The 27,564-nt window shown below is 38.3% G+C and overlaps 2 protein-coding genes across 3 annotated transcripts; both read right to left on the bottom strand.

Moving 5' to 3' along the window:
• Window positions 1-939: 939 nt before the first annotated feature.
• Window positions 940-21,893, bottom strand: tulp4b (TUB like protein 4b). Of its 2 annotated transcripts, none has more exons than XM_067456143.1 (16): window positions 21,828-21,893; window positions 20,579-20,887; window positions 17,296-17,565; window positions 15,990-16,118; window positions 14,167-14,328; window positions 13,827-14,007; window positions 13,466-13,573; window positions 11,258-11,412; window positions 10,275-10,499; window positions 9,958-10,192; window positions 7,320-7,482; window positions 6,962-7,103; window positions 6,674-6,767; window positions 6,438-6,581; window positions 2,846-6,345; window positions 940-2,675 (listed from the first exon to the last, which is right to left on the bottom strand). In XM_067456143.1, exons 2-16 carry the CDS (start codon window positions 20,597-20,599, stop codon window positions 2,559-2,561), a joined length of 5,646 nt encoding a protein of 1,881 aa, XP_067312244.1. In that variant the 5' UTR covers window positions 20,600-20,887; window positions 21,828-21,893; the 3' UTR covers window positions 940-2,558. The 2 variants fall into 2 exon arrangements, with proteins under 2 accessions (XP_067312244.1, XP_067312245.1); XM_067456144.1 differs by having other exon boundaries at window positions 7,338-7,482.
• A 3,281-nt stretch (window positions 21,894-25,174) lies between these two features.
• myct1b (myc target 1b) lies at window positions 25,175-26,566 on the bottom strand. Its single transcript, XM_067454715.1, has 2 exons — window positions 26,444-26,566; window positions 25,175-26,241 (listed from the first exon to the last, which is right to left on the bottom strand). The coding sequence occupies exons 1-2, from the start codon at window positions 26,514-26,516 to the stop codon at window positions 25,721-25,723; spliced, it is 594 nt and encodes a 197-aa protein (XP_067310816.1). The 5' UTR covers window positions 26,517-26,566; the 3' UTR covers window positions 25,175-25,720.
• Between the last annotated feature and the right edge of the window lie 998 nt (window positions 26,567-27,564).

Here is a 27,564-nt window from a genome sequence, read left to right as displayed (position 1 = left end):
TAAGGAGTGTTTTTATTACAGAATGTAAATGATTTATGAATGTTTTATATGGCCTACTGCAGTGTGTATGTCTTTCAGGAGATCTAATTCTCCTGCCAGGCTGTTGTTGAAAATAAGAACTTGTTCTTAGGTAACTTGCCTGGTTAAATAAAGGTTAAATAAATAATACGTTATTTCTGGTGAATCATCCTAATACGTTTGGCAGGGACTCAACAGCTGTAATTATAGCATTATAGCAACAAATTATAGCATCAAGCACAATAAACACAATATAATTTAAATGGATTATTAATGAAAACAACATATTTTTAATTTGGAAAAAAATCCAAAATAATAGGTACAGTCAGTGAGTCGGATTGCTGAACTGGTTCATCATTCACAGGAACCGATTCGCTAACATTATTCAGACGCTATGCGGACATAAATCCATTGCGCCATCTAGAGTTCAGTAAGATCATTTGCATAAATTAGCGTAGGGAAAGTGAAGTGGGGACGTTTGCAACACTTTTAGCATTCAACATTTTCCTCAGTTTCTCAGAGACTGCTTTTATTGGAGACCCAGAATTTTAATAAATTAAATCCAAATCTGTCAGCTACCCACCCACCCACGCCTCTGTAACATGCGTAACGTAGGCCTATATGATAATTTAGACAGTTGCACACTGCATTCCAAACCAGGCCGTTGACTACTGACCGTGTATGAGGTGCTCCCTAATTCGACACTGAACAAAGTAAAAACAACATTATAGTAATCTTTGATTTGGCTGGCGAATGAAATTATATACTAATATGCATTCCAACATATAATCCTAATTCCAGCAACATGCACCATAATTCTTAATGAGAATCAATAAATGAATAAAGTGTTAATACAAATATGTTCATCATGAGAGTGAGATAATTTCACATTATGAATAATCAACACAATTTTCATCAAACTAGTTTGATTTTATTTAGTGATTTAAAGCCTAATTTGCACACACACATTCTAATGCTTTTTCAAGACACCCTTGAATTACATTTTGCAAATGTACATTAGAATAATTTAGCAATAAAGCAGTTAAAGCCTCACATTCCACATTATTTAAACTGGGCCTGAATCTCCAACTACAAAGTGGCTAGAAATAACTGCAACTGCAAATCATCAAAGCATACAACATCAAGAATAACCAAGAAGTGCTTAAAACGTCAACCATATCAACACTACCTCACTCTGAACCACTGTTTGGCTTACAACAAAAATGTCATTAAAACTGATGAAATTACTGGAAAACATCAGAAACTAAGCAACGACAGACAAACCAATTAGCTGATTTGGTGTCAGAAATATTAAATATGATACAGAATATTAAATATTAATACAGAAAAAATGTTTATTGAACCAAATAGACTAAATACAATAAAAGATGTCCCTTCACATAAACCAAACTAAGCAATTAAGGTTGACCATTTAACTTAGGAATGCAAAAACTACATATCAACTTTCGATTTCATTTAGATTCCATTCATTGCATAATATACAGTGTTTTAAATTTGATTTATATATTGATATAAGACTTTTTTGGCTAAATTAATGCATACTATATAGTTCGTGCTAAAGTGTCATGAACAATATAAGTACATTTTTTTACAGCACTTTTTTCTTAAGTACATTAAACTACAGCACTTTTCAGTCATGTCACTTACATGACAATGATAATATAATATAATATATTTAAAACTAATTAAAAAATGTTCGAACTTTGATTTCTGTTACTGTTAACATTTAAAAGCAAGGATTTCTTCAAAAGGGACATTACTGAGATTACTGCAAAACAGTGTGCAAATAATGCAATATAACTAAGACATTTTGTGAAGAACAAAGTTAAATAGATTTTTTTAAACCATAAAAATGCATTCATTATGGCACAACTTGGAAAATATGATTATAATTGGAATAAATATTACCTCTGTTTTCACTTCATGGAAGTGAGTCATGGGATGAATATTCAAACAGTTTTTATCCTCTCTATATTTCATTGAGTTACTGACCACAAACAGTAGTTAAAAAACATCACTTTAAAAGAATTATACATAGGAAATATTAATTTGGCACATCTCTGGAATAAATAAAAAGGAAGTGGGGATATCAAGGGAAAAAAGAAAGAAAGCCCATAACCTAACATCCATCTTAGAGTTTAGTAATTACCTTTACATTTAAATCACACATACATGAAAAAAAAAAACAATAAAATTGAATTCATGAAATAAATCATTTTCCATTAATATATAAATACTTAATATTTTTTTCAGATGTGTACCACCTTTCAGGTGGAAACTTAAGTCAGTTTGTACCTCTGTTAACAAAAAGGTACTTTATAGCACTAAATGTATTGTCAGACCACCTGTGTACGTCTCGAGTACGTTCTGCCTGAGAGTGACCAGATCTCTTGGCTACTAACCGGCACTGCGCAGACATCATGGCAGCAGAGAGTGTAACATTTCTCACAATCTGCAGTCAACAATAATCTCTTTTTCAGTCCATCTGTTCTCATGGACAAGATTGCTGGAGAGGTTTTCTATTTAAGTCTCTGAGTGACATTGGCCAAAGCCACAGCAAATGCCTGTACCGCTGAGAATGGATACTGAAAATCCAGGATGTATGCATTGCCATCGATTCTGCCAAATTGCATTACCTATAACAGTTTAACAGAAAAATGATGGGTTAAATGCAAGGTACATTTGTTACTCAAAAAATATTGATTGTTATGTATGAAGCTTGATTTTTAAAGGTAAAGGGAGTAATGTCTTTACTAGTGTCACGAAACAGAACAACAAAAATGCTGTTTTAAATAAAATTGTTTACCTGGCGTCCATCAAGCTCAATCTGAAAGTTTTTGGCTGACTCCTGTGTTACCCGTCCTCCAAAGTCTAGCTGGTAAACCTGGGTGGCTTCGTTCCACAATGGCTGCTTGTTGGCCATGACATAAACAAAGCCTTGGCTGCCAAGACTACGATCCTCTCTCTCGTTAGCTTTTCGACACTTGATTTCCTCAAGTTCGTTTGCCATGCGCAGATTTCGTTTGCTCTTCCATCCTTTCTTGCTGCTCTGGCTTTGGTTCATCAACTCGTCACCACTTATGAAGAGTTCAGGCTCACTCTCTGAGCTGTCCTGGAACTCATTTGAGGTCCTACTCAGTTTCTTGGCTTTGTTCAATGGTTCCTTCTGTCCTTTAGGCTTCTTCTTTTCCCTGCTGCCAAGTCTTGGGCTGGAGATCAGGGAATTGAAGTCAGAGAGTGTGCGACTTTCTTTTTTGGATTTGCCTTCAGAGACTCCAGACATATTGGCCTCTTCTGCTCTACTGTCAAGCCTTTTACGCCCCTTTTTGCTGAACCTCTCTGCTCCTTGTGGACTCTCACTGAGAGAGGACTGATCCTGAAAGCTATCCCCAGATTCTGCGACCACCTCTGAGGGGCTCTGATGGTTCAGGTGTTCAACTGGTGGCGGAGGCGGAGGGAGAGGAGGTGGAGGAGGAGGTGGTGGGGGAGGGGGAGGTGGTGGAGGCGGAGAGAGAACCGGCTTCTCCAGGGCCTGATGGGTCTTATTGGGCAGTGTGGCAGAATGGTCTGGCATGGGAGGACAAGTGCTATATGTACTCCAAGGATGCAAGCTCATTGGATGCAGTTGAAGGTTGTTGCAGGAGCTAGCCCCAGGGTACATGGGTGGCAGAGTGCAACAACCTAGATTGGTCATATTAGTGGGATAACCTGGGGGTAGGACTAATGTTGGGTCTGGTTGGTTGAAACTGCTAGATGTTACCATGTCATTGGGGCCACATGGTTGTGCAGGACTCTGTAAAGGCTGTAGTTGAGGTCCACCATGACCTACCATTGTTGGGAAGGGTGAAAGGGATAATTGATAGGCTGAAGGAAGGGTCATGGAACTGGGATTGGGGGGAGGCTTTGTTGAAAGGACAAAAGGGAGCCGGGTCATGTCTAAGTGCTGTTGTTGGCTAGGTATAAATGGTGGTGGCTTATGAGGTGGTCCTGGAGGTCCAGGCAATAAGTTTTGCTCTTGAGGTATCCAGAGTTGTTCTGCTGCAGGAGAGTCCCATTGATAAGGCGGAGGTCGTTTGACTGTTAAATTGACATCCCCTAGTGTTAAATGCCGTACTGATTTTTCAAGATGGCACTGCTGACTTAGTGTCTCATCTTCTGTAAAGGCAGAGTTCACATAGACAGTTCTGTCTCTACTGTTGTCAATGGGACTCAGGAGGTTATAGGAGGACTGGGAGGCTAATGGCGAAGAACTTTTGGAGTGCACAATTATAGTGCTGTGTTGGGTCCCTTTGCCAGGTGGGAAGTCTTGCCTCACCACAGTTCCTCCAGCTATTCCACTGCTGTTGGTGCCACCACCAGTGACACTTACACTAGTGCTGCTGCTATTACTGCTACACTGAGTGCACGTATACAAAGCCGTGGGTATCCTTGGCTGATAGGAGAGAGTAAGGGAACCGTTCATTTTGGATTTTGTTGGTAGGGTCCTCACTGTGTCCACCATTTGAGAAACCTTCAGGGTCAGTTCCCTTCGATCTCGACGCAAAGTGGCATGTATCAAACTGCTGTCAATCCTCTGTGTAGGACTTCTGATAGTGTTCATCTGGTTGGATGTGTCTGGATATGGTGGTGGGTCTCCGCTTGGTATAGAATATCTAGGCACTGAGAGGCGACTCAGAGTTGCTGAGCTGTACGGCAACTGGACTTTCTTGTTCTCAGATGAAGTTACTTTCAATGTGGCGGAGCTGCCCATTCCTTGAATCCCATAGGAATTTTGGTTCCTTAACAGGCGTCTCCTTGGGCGACATACCTCTTCGACATTTCCGCTGCTGTCAAATGTTGTGATTCTTTCATAGCCTAATGGAGTTGGATACTGGAGCCCAATTGGATGAAGAGAGAATTCATCCTTAGTTAAACATGGATCTGTTGTAATCGTAGTGCCATTCTCATTGCTAACAAGAAGACCTGGAGGTGCCGTAGTGGGCGCGGCAGCTGCAGCAGATACCACTGTACCTGGGTAAGGTGGTGGAGGGTTTACCTTGCGCATCTGGATCTCAAGAGTGTCATTTTCAATGAATGACTGAGGTCGTGAGGGAACCTTCAGAGGAAGAACTTGTTCTCCTCTATCTGGTGGCTGGTCTGGATGAGGCATTTGAGGCATTAGCTGTAACTGATGGAGGGTCAGAGTAGCATACCCTGATGGTGGAGGCTGGAGGGTCATTTGCATTTTGAGTTGCTGTTGCATTTGCTGATGCTGTCTTTGCATTTGTTGATGCTGCATCTGTATTTGTTGATGTTGCTGTTGAAGCTGTTGCTGCTGCTGCCTCATCTCCAGAATTTGCTGTCGAATTTGCTGCTGCTGCTGTTGCATCTGTTGTTGCTGCTGTTGCATTTGCTCATGCTGCAGCTGCAACTGGTGCTGCTGCTGTTGGAACTGTTGTTGATGCTGTTGATGAATTTGTTGTTGATGCTGTTGATGGATTTGTTGTTGATGCTGCTGAACTTGTTGCTGAATTTGTTGCTGCTGCTGTTGCAGTTGCTGTTGTTGCAGTTGCTGCTGATGCAATTGCTGCTGATGTTGTTGCAACTGCTGTTGATGCTGTTGTTGTAGTTGTTGATGCTGCTGTTGCAGCTGTTGTTGATGCTGCTGCTGCAGCTGATGTTGATGCTGTTGTTGCAGCTGTTGTTGATGTTGCTGTTGCAACTGTTGCTGATGCTGCTGTTGAAGTTGTTGTTGATGCTGCTGTGTTTGCAGTTGCTGCTGATTCTGCATGTGTTGCTGCTGCAACGACTGTTGATGCAGCTGTTGTGACTGATGTTGCAATTTCAGATGATGCTGCTGTGGTTGTAATTGCTGTTGATGCTTTGATTGTTGATGGTCTTGTTGTTGCTGTTGCTGTTGTTGATGACGTTGTTGGTGGGGTTGTTGTGGCAGATGATGTGGAGGAGGAGGAAGAGTTCCACTCAGGATGTTGCTCATTTCCAGTCCACTGAATATAACCTGTCCAGGGTTAGAGTATCTGGTTGGCACAGTGTACTGTGCAGTCACAGTGTCCTGATTATGCTCTGACACTGTTGTATTAGCTGCTGCTGCTGCTGCTGTTGCTGCTGCGGCTGCAGCTGCCGCTGCTGCAGTAGCTGTGGGATTGGTGAGGACATCAAGCTGAATATTCTGATTGGCTAGGAGAGACTGGACAAGGCCTATACTCTGTGTAGGTGACATGGCTTGCGCAGGGCTGTGAATTGGAGCAATGGGAATATTAACTGTGCAAGGAGGATTGTCGGCTGATACTCCAGAAGGCCCCATGACTAGAAATAAGCAAGAACATCTTGGGATGAATTTCTTGTTTTAGTCAAGCTATACAGGGACAAAATGTACACACCGTGTCACTGATTCTTACCAGGTAAATCATCTTCATCTTCACTAAACACATTGGGATTGAAGACTGGGAGACTCATGAAGTCCAAGGAAATTTTACGCACCTCAGGCAAATAGATGGTCATCTGACGAGGTTGCAGGTGCAGCAAACTAGTTTTATAAATAACTGTGACATCATGCATTATTAGTCAAAATATATTTTAAAAACATTTTTAAAAAAGTATAATAATTTTGTAAAAGTGTTAAAACCTGACATACCTGCTCCTAAGTTAGCTGGCAAAAAGGAAGCTAGGCCCACAATCTTAAACTTTGTTCCCCAGATGTTAGAAGTGACCTGGGCTAAGTAATTATGCTGCGAAGCAAATTGAGTGATAGTTATAGAAAATATTCAACGTCACAGTAAGTTTACTTTTCTTTAAAAAATGAGGTGTCTACAGAGGTCATGTTTGCCGAATATGTTACGAATGCGTAACATGACCAGCAAACACTTTTCCTATCAATTCTAGGCAAGTAAATTAACACTTGCCAAAATGAACTGTTAAGTACCTCACTAAAGCCATCAACTGAAAATTCCCTTCGAGTAAGACTTGGAGACCGAACTGGAGGCTTCTTTGGTAATCTAGGAGACCTAGACATTTCTTGAGATGTTTGGGAAAGTTTGGGAGACTTTCTTGATTCCATATTAATTCTAGACATAAAAAGAAATAGGAAACAAAAGACAATTAAATGTATTCTTTAATTTATATCAAGTCAAAAGTTGTTTTGTTTAGTAAATATTTCTTTGTTCAGTTATATTTTTCAGAAATGTGCTGTATTGTGTTTTGTAAAGGTTGTTATGGAACAAACATTTCTGTTAAGTTTCAGGCACCTTGTAACATTGTGTGAATTTGATATTCAACAGTACCTTATATGTTTAGAGTACCTAGGAAGCTTAGGAGACCTGTTTCCTCTGGAAAGTTTTGGCGACTTTCGCCCAACCCACTCATCGCTCAACTCGATATCGCTTGAGTCTGAGCAGTTACAGCTGTCAGTCATGTAGGAGATCATGCCATTTACACAGACCTCATCTGAAAGACAAGATTTAAATTAAAGATGTCTGAAATCAACAATCAAGACAGAATTTACACAAGCTTAACAAGGATGTGGGTTTAAAGGTCACCTGTTATGCTTTTAAATTTGACCTTTCCTTTAATGTTTATAGCATGTAAACATTCTGAAAAGTTACAGTGCACAAAATCCATGCCAAAAAAAACTTGCATTGGACCGCAAGGAATTACCTATTTGCAGTAATGATGAATGAAATTGGCTACTTATTTAACCAATCGTGGCGCTACACACATGTATTTAAATGAACTTGTCAGGTTGAGATTTTCTATAGCCTGGATGCCAGCCGAACTTAGCCCCGCCCACAAAATTTTTAGGTCGGGCAGTTCGGTCTTGCCTCGCTCCATAGAGGAGTATTTATCCCCGAACAGAAACTGTTTGGACCAATGAAATCATCAGGGTGGGCTTTAGACGATGACGGACGGATGATCAACAGTAATGTAATCATGCACGTCATCAAAGGGGCTTGGATTATATTTGTTCGGATCCTAAACGGAGAGCTTGTATGTATATGCATTCACCATCACAATTTCTCAGAAATGATGATCATGTTGGGTAAGTACTCTGTGTATCCTTAAATTCTTTTATTTTTTTACAACACTGGCCAAGATCATTTATTTCAGTGCACGTGCAGACAGGGTTGCCAAGTTTTTATAACAAAACCCACCAACTACTACCTAAACAATTCTCGGGGGGTTCTCCACAAAAAAAAAAAGGTGTTTGGGGGCTAAAATGTGTGTTATTCTGGCAAGGTTGCCTGCTAAAATTCACACTCATGGGTCTATTATATCACATAATAGGCCGTTCAAACCACGGATATAGAAAACAACGCAGACTTGGCAACACAGTGCAGTTGAGCTCTGTTGACATTTGAGAACTAGCGTAATGCGTCGCTTCGTTGCTCTGATTGGTTGTAGGTCTATCCAATTCAGGTCTTTCCTGGTTCGGTTGAAACACGCCCCATAATCACAGCCCAATGGAGCAGTTTCAGACTCATATTCTGATTAGAATTGAGTATGACCACGTCAGGCTAGGTTTTCTATATTCTGCAATGTGAATAGCAATCTGCCATGGTGCAAGTGCAACTGGATTTTAAAGGGAATGGGAGATGAGACTCTAGGTGCATCCCAATTCGCATACTTATGCACTATTCAATGACTATGAAGAATTTTGAGTATGAATAGTGTGTTCACACTGAAAATTCCAATGTGCACTTTAAATACCCCGATAATGCACAAAATTAATGGAAAAAACAGAGTGTGTAATGTTGGACACTTCATGGACTCAACTATTGCAGATTTAATCACGTAGTGGAGGGGGAGACACTACCAGATTTCCATGTTGAATGACAAAATAATCTAGCCTGACAAGCCAGACCCACATCAAGATGTTTGGTCTGGAAACTCACCATTGACAGGGCTCAATCCGAGGGGCGGGATAAACGGTTGTCTTTCAAACTCCTTCTGCACGCGATAGGATAGCGCTACCACCAACCAGAGCAACGAAGGTGAAGCAGAGCTTGTTGATAGATTAAACATTTGCCGTATCCGGTCAGCAAAACTCTTCCCTTTTTAAGAATGACTTCAGTGCCGTTCTTTGTTCTTTTCTCAGAGAAAAGCTTAACTCCAAGTCTTCCAGAGTTGCGGTCAAAGCTGATTCGAACGACCGCCGTTTGCCAGTTTCTGTGTTTACTAGAAGCACGCAAACGCAACTCGGCCGTCGTCATTATGGCCCCGCCCACCGACTCTATACTGTACACGATGTGATTGGCCCGGCAAGAGTTAGGCGATTACAGCTCAGAAGTGTATTGAGAGTTGCTAGACAACACTCGCGGGCAGATTAAATTTGCTGCCGCTAGGGTGCGTCTAGATTCTTGGCTAAGCCAGACCCTCATCAAGATGTTTGTTCTGGAAACTGACCATTGACAGCTCAATCTGAGCGGCGGAATAAACGGTTGTCTTTCAAATTCCCTCTACACGCGATAGGATAGCGCTACAACCAACCAGAGCAGCGAAGGTGAAGCGGAGCTCTTTGATAGATTAAACATTCACCGTATCCATATCCGCATTCATCGGCAAAACTCCAAACACATCTTCCCTTTTTAAGAATGACTTCAGCACCGTTCTTTGTTCTTTTCTCAGAAAAAAGCTTAACTCCAAGACTTTCAGAGTCACGGCCAAAGCTAATTCGAAAGACCGCCATTTGCCAGCTTCTGTGTTTAGTAGCACGCAACTCGGCCATCATTATGTTAAGCCCCGCCCACCGACTCTATACACGATGTGATTGGCCTGATCAGAGTTTGGTTTTTACAGCTCAGAAGTGTATTGAGAGTTGCTAGACGACACTCGCGGCAGATTAGATTTGCTGCTGCTAAGGTGCATCTAGATTTCTAGGCTAAAAATAATCATGTAACGTTCATACACTACACGGTTGAGTACCTGCTTTACCATCCATCTTTGGGTCCATAATGACAAACTCTGGTCGCAGTTTGCTAATGCGACGGCCCTTGAGAATGGGCACCAGACCTCCCAGGTGCTCCAGATAGAGGGTGTAACAGGGGCCTCCTGCCTCTGGGTTCTCCTCTGAACGTTTCATAGTGCAGTGCAGACGTTCATTCCCTGCTGTGGGATAGCTCACAAAGTCTCTAATGTTGTTCGGATCAGGAATTGGGGGCTTGTGATAAAAAAAACATTATGCATTAATGCATATATTAGCATACATCAAACTATGAAAACTTCACTTGCTGCTTCTGTACCTTAATAGTTGGAATGAATGCAGTGGTAACATAGGAACAGAGGAGTGAAGGCATGTTCAGTTTCCCCACATCTCTCTCCTCTTTAAGAGCACTGGCAATGCCCTGCTGACACAGAAGCTGCAGGCTGGCTACTCGGTGCTCAACACGCACTACATACAGGGCTGGTCCACAAGCCAGAAACAGCCGCGAGTCTCTGTGCCCCCAGCAGATAGTGGTAATGGGCCTCTAAAAAAACAAATGATCTTTAGATTATATATAGTTAATGTACTGTATAATTTATGCAAACATTAATATGTGATTAAAACTATTTAGAAATTGTGTTGGGTGAGCAGCAAAAGCAGCCATAACCGTTTGTCTAAAGTATATGCATTGCCACACTGTTTATACAAAAAAAAGTTTTATTATAAAAGATATAATTTAAAAAATATATAATTTATTCCTGTGATGGTAAAGCTGAATTTTCAGCACCATTACTCCAGTCTTCAGTGTCACATGACCCTTCAGATATCATTCTGCTCAATAAACATTTTGTTTTATTAGTGTTGAAAACTTTTATCTTGATGAACTACCTTCAAACGTTTGACATTAAAAACATTTATAAGACAACAAAAAAATTACATTTCAAATAAATGCTGTTTTCAGCTTTCAGCATTAATAATAATGAGACCCATTATAAATAATTGAGTAGAATAATAATTGATAATAACTGAGGGGCAAATCAGTGTATTAGAATGATTTCTGGAGGATCATGTGACACTGAAGACTGTAATGGCCTCTTTGCATCACAGGAATAAATTACATTTAAAAAAAGTATTTTTTTTTTTTTAATTGTAATATATATATATATATATATTACTATTTTGCTGTTTTTACTCTATTTTTGATCAAATAAATGCAGCCTTGGTGAGCAGAAGAGACTTCAAAAAAAAACTTTGAATGGTAGTGTATATGCTCAAATTGTTTGATGACTGGTCACAGCTCACTTGGGCTGGAGTTTCTAAAGTGTATATATGTTCCCCTTGAACATTGTAAAACTTGACAAGGGCGTTCCTCATTAAGGAGTCAGCGGGTAGGCCGTGTCTCTCCATCCCGGCCACTGCCAGCAGGTCTCCCTGAGAGCACCACTGTACCTCCACATCTGAAACACACAAGTCTGTCCAATCAGATTACAGCATGTTATGTAGCTCTGTCATAGGCTGCGTTCCACTCCACTTTTAGACACGCACTTGCGAACTTCCCTAAGCAGGGAATCCTTGCCGCCATTTTAAAGTGGACGAGGGAAGTTTATATGGACAGACCGTAGCTCCCTCGATTTTGACCGATTTTGTCTACTTCATCTGTACACTTCAGGCAGCTGCATACCACATTGCAACACAATTGTGACGTCATTGCATATCATGTTTAATTTACCCCACCACAAAAAAACTCTATGATATTTTAATTATTCTTTAAAAACACACCTATATACATAAACTGTAAAATTCAACAGTGGATCTTACTAAGACTTTTTAGTCGACTTAATGTCCAATAATTTTTTGAACTTACTTAAAATTTAGTAATCTGTATTATTTGCATGCTATGCCTTTTTTACTTAGAAAACCCAAGTAAACATTACTTTACTGGTTTGAGTACTATTTTGCCCCCCCAAAAAACGAACGAGCGAGCAAGCGAGCGAGCGAGTGAGTGGGCAAAGTGTTTTTGAGGCGGGGCAATTTTTAATAGACTGTTGAAGATTTTTTTTTATTACATTTTTTTTTTAAATTATTAATAAGACCTTTACAATTTTATTTGTTGTCGTAATTGGGGTTATACTGACAAAAGACAAATGGTAAAATAAAGCCAAAAATAGTAGAATGAAGCAATTAATTTATTCATGCTGCAGTGCACTCTGGGAGTACGCTTCCTCAGATCACAGATTGATTTAAGCTGACAAAACTTAATCGGTTTAACAACTTAATGTAATTAAGTAATGCTTACTTAAATGAATTAAGGCAATGAGTTTGCACAATTTAATTAAGTAAACTGAACAACTTAGTTTTTACGTTGTATAGAATGCTGCATTTAAAGGTGCACTATGCAACTTTCCATCCACTTGAGGTCGCCAATTCTAAACAAAGGCGTAGTTTGATGACGCCAAGTGTGAGCGCAGTATCTTGGGACATGTGGTCTTCACTTCACAGCCGGTGGAAAATAGGACTCGGGCAGAAATCATGTTGATGGATGCGGTTAGTATTAACGTTACTGTAGTGTAGAGCAGAGCAGGACCGAGTGTTGAGGAGCTAAGCATGGCCGCTGGAGCGATTGTTAAACAAACACATGGCTCACGAGCACCGGGACTTTTATTATGACAGGACGGGACACAGTTACCAGGCCCTCGCACTTCCGCTTTTTCCGGTCAGGTAAAGCAGCTCTGTTTATCATATCAGATACATTTAAGTGTGTTTAAAATTGTTATGACATTCCTTTGTGCGTTTGCTCGGCGCTGCTGTGACATGTTCACACTGCTAAGAGAAAAGCGCTTCTGCAGAATAAAACCGAGGGTAACGCAGATATGACGCGATTGACAGGCGACTCGCTCAAACACTATGCTGAAACGTCCCGGTCCTTAGTTAAAATAGAAATTTTCTCACAATTTACAAATAGTTGGAAACATTTGGGATATTGTAAGTACTCAACAGAACAAAATTTATAACAATGGCCTAGTGGTTTTTAGATATTTTACTGCAAAAATACTACATAGTGCACATGTAACAATTTCATAAAGGAAAAAAATCTACAATAAATAACAAATCAACTCCATAGTGGATTCCAAGTGATCAGCCCATTGCAAAGGTTTCTGCCTGTAATGGGCACTTATGCAATGTAAAGGGAAGTTAGCGAGTGAAGGGTATAATAAAAACGAACTGGAACGCAGCACAGGACAGGTTTAGAACCACTGCATTACGTGGGTGAAAGGACCATTTTGCGTTAGTTTTACTGAATTACACTGTAGATGTACTTTAAAATGATGATTTATGCATTTTTATTATTGCAAGCATTTCATTTTATATATAATATACTGTATGTCCTGCCTGCTAAACCTCCATATAGGTGAATTTACTGCAAATGCCATAGATGTTGAAAATAACTTTAATAATTCTGTTATAGTTCTATTAAGTAATTCATTTGCTGCAAGAACAGCAGTGTTTTACCTTTCAGTCCTGAGCGTATAATGTTAGGAGAAAGGTCATCATAGTTGTTCATCAGACTAATGTCTCCCGATATGAAGCTGACCGTGAGCAGTGGTTTGAGATTTTGCACTTGAAAGGAAATGTTTTGCAGTTAATAACATTTAAAAAGACAAATACACATCACTGTCTTACAGTCATCCTTTAAAAAGTTTGAAGTAGGATTTTATTTTAAATATATGGTCATGGAAAAACCAAGGAAGGCTAATGCAATACACATCTTCATAACCTAATGTATTCTCGAGGAAACTCATGAACCTTATATAGTGACAAATGGTTCTTGATACCATCTGAGAAACATGCTTTATTTAAGAGTATAATGAACCTTGAGTCGGAGTAGAGTCATCAGAGTCTGTATCGCTCTCAGTGCTGTCCTCCACCAGGAAATTTGGGCAGTTCCAGGACATGCTGACTATGCCATCTGACTCATGCAGCAGAACATGGGCAAGCATACGGCCGTGGCAGTCCATCACTATGACTTGCCCGTCTGCTGTTCCAAAAAGCACCTAGGGAGATTAAATGAATGCAAACACCAAATTAGGGAAATCAGGCATCAGTCCAAGGGATTCGGTCCAAGTCATTTCATCTTTCGCAAACAACCTGTTGACAACAGATGCATTTCAGACCTTTTCCCTCAATTTGATGATGCCAAACCAAAAAGTTACCTGCTGGTCATCAGGGGTCCAGATTCCACAGGTGATCTGGCTCTCTAAATTGATCTCAGACGACCAGTGTCTCTGACCACTCACTGAGCCCACCAGGACAAACCCATCCCTGTAGGCGATCAGGGCCTGTGTCCCATCATGTGACCAGGTGAAGTCACTCACCTAGACAACAAACAACTAGTTTATTGGATATCTGCAATTATGGACATAGCATATTACTAATGCGCTCTTTAAATAACAGCAAAATACTGCGCTATTGACTTTAGAGCAGATTTTTGTTGGTCAATGGCGCAGCAATGCAGCAATGGCCTCAAAATAGCAATACGCCAACAATCCATCTGAACACATCTCGTTTTCAGACCAGCATGATAACTGCGTCGGGCTGAAAGTAGCGAAAAACACGTCGAGACAAACTTTAAGTTGGCTTGAGAAAGCTGGACCAGAAAGTTCTAAAAAGTTTTAAAAGCTTAAAGTTTGAAGATTTTTTTAGTTTAAAGTAGTTTTAAGTTTAAAGTTTCATGTGTTTGAAGTAGGGCTGTAAAAATTAACGCGTTAATGACGCATTCTTTACGTCTATGGCTGATCTCAATTTCTCCAACTATGGGCCATGGATCAAACAGAAAATGCGCGCTGCGTTAATCGCGCGTTAACATAAACTAGTGCGGTTAAAATGAATTTCCTCAATGTTTTTACCGATTTGCCAACTTATTCGGGTTTACCGTGCACATTAATGGATTGTTAATCAAAACATATTAGCAAGTGAATCAATCTTGACATATTATTCATTGATCGTGATTTATCGCATCAAAAATAAAAGTTTGTGTTTACATATATATGTGTAGCCTGGATGCCAGCCGAACTTAGCCCCGTCCACAAAATGTTTAGGTCGGGCGATTCAGTCTGGCCTCGCTCCATAGAGGAGTTATTATCCCCGGCATTAGACGATGACGGACAGATGATCAACAGTAACGTAATCATGCACGTCATCAAAGGGGCTTGGATTATATTTGTTCGGATCCTAAACGGAGAGCTTGTTTGTATATGCATTCACCATCACAATTTCTCAGAAATGATGATCATGTTGGGTAAGTACTCTGTGTATCCTTAAATTCTTTTATTTTTTTACAACACCGGCAAAGATCGTTTATTTCAGCGCACGTGCAGACAGGGTTGCCAAGTTATTACAACAAAACCCGCCAACTACTAGCCCTAAACAATAGCTTCTCGGGGGGGTTCTCCGAAAAAAAAGGGGGTAAAATGTTATTTTGGCAAGGTTGCCTTCTAAAATTCGCACTCATGGGTCTATATATCACATAATAGTCGCTTCAACCCGCGGACATAGAAAACAACCCGCGGAAAAAAACGCGGACTTGGCAACACAGTGCAGTTGAGCTCTGTTGACGTCGCTTCGTTGCTCTGATTGGTTGTAGGTCTATCCAATTCAGGTCTTTCCTGGTTCGGTTGAAACACACCCCATAATCACAGCCCAATGGAGCAGTTTCAGACTCATATTCTGACTAGAATTGAGTATGACCACGTCAGGCTAATATATGTGTGTAATTATTATGTATTTATAAATACACATGCATGTATACTCTTAAGACAAATATATTGTATATACAGTATGCACATATTTCTTAAAAATATACACAAATGAGCATTTATATGTACATAATAATTATGCACAGTACACACACATATATAATGTAAACATAAACTTTTATTTTGGATGCAATTACTTCTGATTAATCGCTTGCCCAGCACTAAATAAAACATATCTGCACTCTGCATCCAGATGAAAAATAAGCAGTAAATATACTAACCTGAGCACCTCTGTCATTCACCAGCTCCACAGACCATCTTCCTTCATACTGGATCCACACAAATATCCCTCCCTCCATGTCACACGTCGCAAGCTTCTGAAACGGTTCATTCCACCTAACAAGGACAACCTGTACAAAAACAGCATAATGGGAATGAAATTCTAAAGAATGCATGATACTCGTGCATAGAAGGGAACATTGAAAAATAGTACTTTTTTTTTTTTTACGAATAAACATGCATGATATGAGAGAATGAGATAAATTAAGTAATATTTGGATCGTCAAGTAAGCTCAATTTAAATAGAATAAAACATTTTCTAGTCCACTAATTTGTACATCATTAGATTCATCAAAATTATTGTCATTTTGAAGGTAAAAGACTGTAAAAATGCTACCTGATAATTGGTTAATGGTAGGCTGCCTTACTCTATGCGGTGAAAAGCTGCAATAGATCTAATGAGACTTTTCAGTAATATACTGTAAAGTGAAAAAGAACAAGTCATCTTGTAATTTACAGTAAAAAACAACAAAACAAACTCAAATTGACATTCCCAGAATTAACTGTGTGACAGCACACATTGATGTTGTTTTCTTTTTTTCTTATCGGTTACATACATTACGGTTTTGTTATATCTCATGTTTTGGTTGATGAATTCATTTTTATTGCATTATTTTAGTGTTGCATGATAGTGTTTTGTATATGTGTGCATGTCACTGTGTGCACTTTCTATACATTAGTATTTACCTCAGCTTGTGGAAAAGCTACTTGTGTCATCATGTGGCTTTTAAGGTGGTTGTCAAGGGTAAAAACAGATTTTTAGTAATTTGATATTTTAACATTATTTCACTTAATGAAATTGATTTTTGAAGAAAAAAAAAGTTATTAAAATTTTTAAAATTTAAAATGCTGCTACCATACTGTAAAAGGTCTCCAATTGAACATTTTCAAGTGACTGATCACATCTAAATTTTTCAGTTGGCCAAATTGAATTTCTGTGAATTAAATAGCATCAATTCACAGAATTGCAATTCGGCCAACTGATGTGATGATTTAGATGTGATCAGTCACTAGAAAATTTTCAATTGGAGACATTTTCTTTTTTTTTTACAGTGCATATTGGTAACTTTCTGGCAACTATAGTTGCACTTTTTTTTCTTTTTGTTTTACACTAAATTTCATTTTTTTTAAAGTTTAAAGTTGAAAACAGTACTTAGTGCACCTTTAAAGCTCACAATTCCAACATTTAAACCAAAGGAGAGCATGCTATTGGCAAAACAAAAATCTAAAGGCGAGGCGAACTCCCACCTCACTGTTATGACCCCGTAAATTGAAGTTGATTCTTTGTGGGGTGTTTCTGTCCCTTCTACAGTGACTCGATGTGAATGTCACGCCCACGACACCCCTGGCGTTCCCCGTGGCCAGCCAGCCCTCCTCATAGTAGCGCCTCCTGCACACCGGCTTCTCCTTCTCACTCTTGGGAACTCTCCCTTTCCATGAGAGGCAGAGGATGTTGGAGTCACTGCAGAGGACCGGACCATGTTCCACCGCAGCCAACATCCCTACAGACTGACCAGGCTACATGAGTAGAAGGAGACAGGGTTAATATTATTTAAAACATTTGTAAAAACCTGTGATATAATTTTTGATGGCCACTAATACTTGTCTGGCCATCACCAGACCAAGCTCAATTTAAAGGTGCCCTAGAATGAAAAATTGAATTAACCTTGCCATAGTGAAATAATGAGAGTTCAGTAGATGGACATCACATACTGTGAGTCTGAAACACCATTGCCTTCTCCTTCTTATGTAAATCTCGTGCATCCAAAACACCATGGAAAAAAAAGTGCTTCTCAACATAAACCCAACCATGACGCAAGTGTTGGGGATCACGCCCCCAACATTTGCATCTGTCCAAACATGTTCATTGTCAGGTGGAAATGACCGAATCATCAAAACAAATGTTCCAGGCTGTGCAGGAGACTTTTCTATCCTTCCCACAGATAAAAAATGTCTACAGTCATGGTTGATGTTTATAATCCGATACCACAACAATTCAATTCAAGATCGTTTGTTTGTTCGGCCCATTTCAAGCAAGCTTCGCTCAGCGTCTTAAACTGAAGAAAGGGGTGACTATATTCCTGCAAGCAGTAAGTAGCAATCTATCCACTTACTGACTGTTTAAACAATTTCTGATTAAATTGAACGTTTCTTAGAGAGACAGCATTGTCTAGATAACGGAAGATGCTAACTACAGTAACAATAGGAATCATCAAGTACCATACCAAACTAAATAGTGTGTCTAATGACAAAGGGTAATATTATTTTGTATTACAAAATACAACCGTAGATAATTTGCTTTGATCGTTCACTCGATCCTTCTAGCAAACGTCACCTTTTCCACCATATAAGTTAAAACGGCAGTCATTTGACAAGGCTATTCATTTAATAAAAATATAAGTTATATATTTATATTTTTGAGAACTGAAGTATGGTGTTTCCTATGATGTTTTTGCCTATTTGTATTTCAGATTAGGCTACATCAGTCACTGCGTAAAGTTAGCCTACATTGTGGCCTACAACGTTATATAAACATGCAATATTGTTGACGAAAAAACACAAGTCTAAAATGTAGACTGAATGACACTTTAAGCAGAACATCTCAAATGGAGATTGATAAAATGCAGCTTACTTGTTTATCTGTGTTTTCAGATCGTCCGTGCACGAGAGAGAGCTCATGTGCATATGGTTGCCAGATTGGACATGTTTTGGTAAAACACTGCATAGTATACGGGTTTCTTTTCACAGAAAAGCTCTGTTTGGGGGATTTCAATTATTGACATCTGCCAAACGCACGAATGCACACACAAGCTAATGGTCTGTGTTTTGTCAGGATGGTCAGGACTCACGAGCCGCTGAACTGCTGTGAGCTGCTGAAATAAGCCAATCAGAGCAGAGCTCAACATTAATATTCATGACTCTTCCAAATAAGGCAAAAATAGAGCATTACATCCTAGGCACAATTTATAGGGTTGTAAATGGACCTGTAAAACTGGATCTGGACAACTTTTGCCTTTAAATAAGCCACATACCCTCTATGTAGATATCAGAGAAAAATTTAACATATTGTTTCAAATCGTTCTAGGGCACCTTTAAGATTGAACATAGGTGCTGTGTATTTTCTACTGCAGAGGTGTGATAAACGAGCATTATTCAAATGACTTTGTACGCAATTAGATAGTTCTTCAACTAATCAGACCACAAGAGGTGTACGACCCATCACTTCTCCATCGGTCATCTTATCAAACCTGCCAATAGCGCGCCAGGTGGATAAGCCAGTCTGTGATTGTTTCCAGCAAAAGTGTAACAGAAGCTGTAGAAATTAATGTACAGGTTTCCAGACTGAGTTTCCGGGCGAAATCAAATCGCCAGCAGATCAGGCTGGGTTTACCCAGTCTTAGAGAGTCTGCTCTGTATTTTTACTGCACAAGAGGCATTGATCAACGGGCACAGTTCAAATGACTCACAAAAGAAGATTTTGAAGAATGTTGGTAATCAAACAGTTTACTGTAGTTTACTATTAGTTTACTATTGCCTTACATCGTATTTTTTCCCCCTGCTTTGGAACATCAACTGTTTAGTTCCCCATATTCTTCCAAATATCTTCTTTTGCATTTAGCAGAACAAATAAATTTATACATGTTTGGAGCAACTTGAATAAATATTCATCATTTGATGAATAAATTACATCAAAGTTTTTGGGTGAACTATTCCTTCAAACACAGTTACGCTGCTTAATATTTTGGTGGAAACTGTGATTTGTTTTTCAGCATTCTTGGATGAATAAAGTTTAAAAGATTTTATTATAAATATAACTTTTTTGTAATATTTATTCATTTCATAAATGTCTTTACTGTCTTTTTATTTATGTTAATTGAATTTACCTTTGCTAAATAAAATTAATAAATTTCTCCTTTTCCCTTAAAAAAATCTTACTCAAACTTTTGAATGGCAGTGTCTCATGATTTCAAATAACTAAAATAAAAATAAAATAAGCAGCTAAAGCTGTTTTCATCATTGATAATAATAATAATAATAATAATAATAATAATAATAATAACAATAATAAATTATCTTAGAATGATTTATGAAAGATCATGTGACACCGAAGCCAATTTATTAAAACTGAAACCAGTTGTAATAATATTCACAGTATTACTGTTTTTACTGTATTTTTGATCAAATAAATTCAGTCTTGGTGATATTAAGAGACTACCTACAAAAACATTTAAAACTTTTTCATGTTAACTAGAAAAAAATGCTGTAACTGGTCAACATTGTAAATAGGTCTTTATAGATATCTGCAGTCCACGTAAAAAAATGTAACATGCAAAGAGAGGTCAGTTTGGAAATGATTATGATTATTTTTGTTATTCACTTTAGTGATACTAGTGGCACAGAAATTACACTTTACCTTTCAATAACCCTGCGGTGGGACAAATACATTTTTAAAGGTACATAATGTGTATTTCGATGCATCAAAACATATCATGATGGAATGCATGAAAATCGGATTTATGAAAGTACTCACCTCTTCATAGTCCCTGGACATTATTAGTCCGAATTCCGTCTTTGAAGGAGTGCTCCATTTTGCTTGCTTATTCAAAAAATGTGCAGTACAACCTGAGAATGCTTAACCACAGATGTGTCTTAAGAAAGAGTGCGACTGAAATCAGGCCATTATAGTCTGTGACTAATGCACATCATGAGGAATCCAATTTATTCTATTTCTATTCAACAAAATGATGTAAATTGTAACTAAATCAAATCAAGGACTATTGCATTTTATCTTCATTATAGGCTACAAAACCAGTTTTCAGCCTTCGGTATTCCAGGATTTCTATGCAAAGAGAACACACACACACACACACACACACACACACACACACACACACACACACACACACACACACACACACACACACACACACACACACACACACACACACACACACACACACACACACACACACACACACACACACACACAAACACAAATGTATTGAGATATAATAAAGCATATCACACTAACACTGAAACAGAATATATGATTTGCAGATTGAAGAGCAAGAACATGGGACAAGCGCTGCATGCAGAATGATTTAAAGACATTTCCTTTCTCTGTCTGCACCCACACTTGAGTTGACATTGGTCCCCCATTGCGTCACAGGGTGTTTAAAGCCCCTGCAATTCATGCTTTATACTAAGAATAACGCAACAGAAATCATGCATCGAAGCATCTGTACAAAAAAGGCGTGCAAACGCGCAAAAAAACACAAAAAAAATCATGCACAACTAAGGATGAGGCAGCTCGCAGGCGTCATGGCAACAGGGATGTGATGATGGCTGAATTTTAATGACAGCGAGCCTAAGACTTAACATAACTGCATTTATTCTCATTTCACCTCATGCGTTTCATCCCGTGCTTATTAATATGACATATCGTTTACAACATAATCTCACTGATAAATGCTAATCAAAATTTAAAATAACCATATATGGGCTTCCATATCATAACTGGCTCAGTTTCACACATCTGTTTATATAGGAATTGTGTCAGGTAATTAAGGTAATTAAACTGGGTGTAGTTTAGAATAAATCCATCAACTATGCTTGCCACCTACACTCGTGCTATAATTACACAACCATCAACGACACAACATTGACTATTACTGTGACATGTTAAAGGAATCAAATGAGAACAATGTGAACCAAAAACAACATAATTCATTCGAGTCATGAAATAAAAATTCTGCAATCATTTCTATCAGCAAACTCACCTCTACCAACTCGCTCTCAATGCGTCTAAATGGTTGCCTGATGCTCATGATGGATTTCTCCCCAAAGCACATTAAAGTCATGCAGTGAGAGGCAGTGCAGTGGCGCAAAAGAACCAATGAATGGGGGATTTTTCGGCGTGCGAAGGCAACCCGCGCTCTGACGGAATGGTGCTTTGTGTCACATGACTGCCAGCCCCATCCAGAAAGTACAATAAATGCGGTGTGCGAGCAAAGCAGACTAATATAAATAACCAAATCTTCATTCTTATTCTGTCATTCCTATTAAGATTCAGGGATTTGCGAATAACATTAAGTTTCACTAAGAAAATAAAGCACAAATTTCAAAGAATGTGCAATTAAAGCACCCTACTAAAGGATTCAAAACGCTGACTGCAGCTGAAAGTGATTAGCCTGTGATGTCCTTTCAAGTTATTTTGGTCGTTTTGCTTTTTGACTCATCTTTTTACCAGTGTTCCTCATTCAATTGCTATAAAATCTTAAAAAATAAAGTTGCTATGGATACAGCAGTTTGTTCAGTATATGGGGAAAGGTGTTTTGAACGAGTCATTAAATCATTCACTCAAACGATTCACACAAATGACATAAAATTAATCGACCTTTTTTCTTCATTCTGGTCATACTTTCATCAAGATGTTTTGAAAAAAACACAAGAACAGCCTAAATGTGATATGTTCAGTTGGTTCAGGAATGAAATGTACAGGCTCATAACTTCAAGACAGATAATGGAGCGACTTCAGTCATTGAACGAGACAACACAGTGGAAAATCAAACAAAAAAAACAATTACTTTATTCAACAATTTGTTCACGTATGTGCTGGTCTCCTACGCTGTTGAAGTGGTAAATACAGTTCAGCGCTTCAAAGTTACATCAGAACACCAGCTTGCCATTGGCCGAAGCTCTTCACATGAAAACTAGGACACATGTATGTGATGCTGCTGATGCAGGAGCTGGCAAACGTAAACTGCGTAGGAGAATGACACAGACGGAAATAAATTGTTGAATAAAGTTGTTATTTTTGTTTGATTTTTTTGTGCTCTAAATATATTCTTGTTGCTTCATAAAATTAGGTTGAACCCCCGTAGTCACATTTACGATTTTAACGATGTCTTTAGGCTAATCTTTCTGGGACTTGAAAGTGTTAATTAAATTGCTGTCTATGGAGGGGGTCATAGAACTCTAGGATTTCATAAAAAATATCTTAATAGGTCTAAGGAGATTGGAATGACATGAGGGTGAGTAATTAATGTCAGAAATTTTATTTTTGGGTGAACTAACCCTTTAAAGTGATAGTTCACCCAAAAATGAATATTCTGTCATCATTTATTCACCCACATGTTGTTCCAAACCTGTATGCGTTTCTTTCTTCTGCTGAACACAAAAGAAGATATTTGGAAGAATGTTTGTAACCAAGCAGATAGAGCAACAATTCACTATAGTGGGAAAAATACTATGGTAGTGAATAGTTGTTCTATCTGCTTTGTTACAAATATTCTTTTTTAAAATCTGTTTATTGAACTTTTACAATAATAACAGGATACAAACACAGGAGAATCATGAAAAATTATATATATTTTTAATTATATTACCCCCCCCCCACACACACACACAAAAGGTGTGATTGGAAGAAAAAAAAGCAACAAAAAAAAAAAAAAAAACACATAGCCTTAATAATGCTGCCTTCACATGCTATATCAGAAGTTTCCTACTTCCCACTTCAGAAGTCGTGATTATGAGCTTGTTATGTTCAGGTGCTTTGTTGTCGAAAATAATGGATGAGGCCAGACTCATACTTTTGTGCATCTTGGGAAATTGTTATTTATACACTATAACCATTTCAGTCATTTCCCGGTCCCAGAAAATCATAGAATGACTGGCAAACATAGCAGCACAACATGAATTGTTTATAATCACATTCACATAAAAGGTAGACAAGATAAGGCTGCGTAAAGACTAAAATGGTAATGGTTTTCAGCCATATGATCCTATTGTATCTACTTTTATCACACTATCTAGAGTCAGCTTGCTCACTATTATGGAATGATTGTCAACTACATGGGATTTTCGATGTGTTTAAAATACACAAAATGCTTCAAATGATTATTAATTTATGTAAATATGTACTACTTTAAGGACAAGACAAGACAATGAAATTGTTGCGAATTAAAAAAAAAAAAAAAAAAAAAAAAACATGTCACAGCAGAAATTCTTTTCCCATCCATACCTTTTAACGGTTATGCCACCCCCATCTCGGGAACTTGGGTATCAAAATAATTTCAGAACTTCCCAGTGGTAAACACGACATCAGAGGGCGTTCATGTGCAATTTTTACCTCGGAAACTGGTATATTTGAAGAATTTTGTAAAATCACATATGTTTTTGCTTTTCAAACTCCAAGAGGTTTCAATTTAATATGTTGCAGGCTCATTTATAGATAAATTATTAATCATAAATTATATTGATGATAATAAATAATATTGGGCTTGTTTTGAGGTTGTTTTTGAAGCTGTGGTTATTTGTCTCGCGAGAGTTGGCAACACTGGTCACGTAGCCTAGTTCGAAGGGAGAGACTCCAGCAGTGAAGACAACGATCCATTCACTTATAGAATGTTAAAGATTTGTTCAAAACACTGAACTTAACTAACCAGCGCATATTAAGAGATTAAATAAGTGTCCTACAAATACATGGTTCTGTAATTGATTTTTGTTGTTGTTGTTGCAATAGCCCTACAACCTAACAGATGACAGTTCATACGTCTTTTACAGACGTTGTAAGTAAATAGTAGCACATACTATTTACCTCAGAGCTCATGATAAGTTTGACCTAAAAGTTAATGTTACTTAAAAAATATTGAAAGGAACTTTTTCTTCTGAAACCTATCTGTTGTTGATGTACCGATATATGTTGTAAATGGTGAAAGGTTTTCTATTAGTAATTTTTTCTTATTTCCTTTGCTCAGACATTCTGCAACAAGGCCCAGGACTCAGGAGAGATACTTCACTTTCATCTCAGGAAAGGCTGACAGAACAATACCATATTGAAGAGATTCCCAGGAGGCTGTACTTTCTGCTGTTGTGTATGGTTTACTTTAGTAGACAAAAATAAGCATACAATATTCCTTCACGCTTGTATGTAGATGTAGGCTATTTTAGAGTACAATTTACTGACTATGGTATGAATACGGGAATCATTCAGTACTATGGTCTACGTCAAAGTACACATAGACAGCTATTTTTCACATTAACCAAGACACTCGCTGCTGTGATCAATGATCGCAAACACCCAAAACCAACATGGTTTGTGGAGAATGTAAAGCTTCAGACACACTAAAGAACTATTATTTTTAATTGCCATAACCTAAAAATAATTCAATTCAACATGTTACACCATTACATGAAAGGGTTAAACTTTCTCTAAACTTAAAGTCACCATGAAATCAAAATTGACTGTTTTTTTAAATGAAAAATTGCAGTATTTATTAGACATGGTTATTACCTGGGCACAACTTTATTTTTAGATTATTGTTCCCTCATAATCTTTAATCAACTCCCACTCCCTCTTGCAGCAACATCTCTGATGATGTTTACTGTCATGAGGGCGGGGCAACCTGTCACTCACATGTGATTGACCAATAGCCAACCACAACCATCCAATCAATTACCCATGGACAAAATGAAATCCCACCCTACAATTATTCTTGTTCAAGAACTAGTAGGACCCTATTGTAAAGTGTTTCTGTTCTCATGAAGATAATATCAAATGAGTGTCAGTATAAATCAGACCCCTTCCCAAATCAGAGCAAGGCTTTGAGTTAATTAAATTCATGTTTATGTACAATCCTTTGCAAGTGCTTAGTCTCTTGCCACAATGCCGTCAGGGACAGGTCTCTTGAAAGATGTGAATGACGCTGTCATATGCAGGTGGTGGGGTCTGTCTGGGTAGAAATCCTCTTAGACTGCCCTTCCCCAGCCAGAAAGACTCTGCTGGTTCCGTACTAAATGGATCTGTGATGTTGGGAATTAATGCAGCTTGGTTATCATCCTCTGTTTGCTCACTAGTCTTGTTAGTCTTTTTTGCAGGTGGCCGAAAAGTGGAGTTCTGAAAGCTGGGGCTTCTGCCCAGCAGCTCATTGGGGTCTACTGAAGTCTGTCTGTGGAGGTTTAAAGCCGCTCGTCCCGCATACTCACTGTTCTTGTCAAAACCGTGACTCTTGTAGTGTCTGAGTTGGCAGCGTTGATTACGCGAACCTTTAGATTCCGACGACTGGCTTTGACGTCTGGTGATCCTGACCAAAACTCTCCGTCTTCTTGACATCCACGTAAGGAGGAGGAAAATCAAGATCCCAATGAGCAGACCCATCAGAATCGACAAGCAGAATGCCAGGATGAGCTCCTCTGGATGGAAAGGTAATTAAAAGTAATTTAATTACAATTTAATTACATTTATTATATATATATATATATATATATATATATATATATATATATATATATATATATATATATATATATATATATATATATATATATATATATTATAAATGCACACAGTTTAAAATTATTTAAAAGTATGAGCTAAATGCACCCAAATTCTTACCAAAATCAATAGGTTTAAGTATTTCCCAAATCGCATTTGTTTCATTTGAAGCCATAATAGTTAGCAGAAGCATGTCAGCATGCAGGCAAACTCTCAGTTCAAGCTCACAAGGACTGTTCAATGTATTTCTCAGGGAATCTGGCACTTTTTCTTTGTTTGCATAAAGGGAAACATTGTCGTCATTCTTCCTGCCTCTTTACTTGTAAAATTAGCAAGTGCTCGGCTTATCAGTTCGGTACAGAAATCCAGGGGAACAGGGCTTTTTCCTCTTGCATCATTTCCTTCGTTTCAGTGGTTACAATACAATGGCTTCTTCACCCCATTATATTATAATAGACCAACTTACACCTTTTTGTAGACCTTTCAGCACTTTAAATTTCCTTTTTTTTTTGGTGGTAGATTTGTTTTAAGATAGAGAGGCGATAAAATAAAAATATAAAAGGAAAAATAACCCAGAACAATGGATCCATCAAGTTAGTTTTGATTTGACACAGTTCCCATGAGAAAAAGAATACGCCCATGCAGGTGATAAGTTATCAGTTGTCAGAGGGGATTTAGTTCCTTAGTATCTGTGCCTTTTGGCATATCATTGTATGTTTCATGATCAATGAACAACATAATACTAATACTCTTACAAACACCCACTTTAAAATATAAATAATGCTTGCTAAAAGGGTCTAAAAATGCATGTCCTCTCAGAAGAAAGGGGAAGATGATGTGCATTCAACTGAATTCCACCAAATTCACAGTCACTGTTACCTCCTGGCATTACAGTGAAGGAATAGTTTGTCCTGACTGAAACAAAAGCAGGGCATGCTCTGAGTTTATTACAAAACCAGGAATGGCCAGCAGATGTCATTATTGAACCATGCTGTCCTTGATGGAGATACTGAGTGGATAATGAACTACCTCATCTTCACAATCTATCTTTTCTGTCCGTCCGTCCGTCCGTCCATCCAATCTATCTATCTATCTATCTATCTATCTATCTATCTATCTATCTATCTATCTATCTATCTATCTATCTATCTATCTATCTATCTATCCATCCATTATCTATCTATCTATCTATCTATCTATCTATCTATCTATCTATCTATCTATCTATCTCTCCATCCATC

Source organism: Pseudorasbora parva, chromosome 10 (genome assembly GCF_024679245.1).
Source record: "Pseudorasbora parva isolate DD20220531a chromosome 10, ASM2467924v1, whole genome shotgun sequence".
Classification (NCBI taxonomy): Eukaryota; Metazoa; Chordata; class Actinopteri; order Cypriniformes; family Gobionidae; genus Pseudorasbora; species Pseudorasbora parva.
This window is presented reverse-complemented; position numbering and strand designations above follow the sequence as displayed.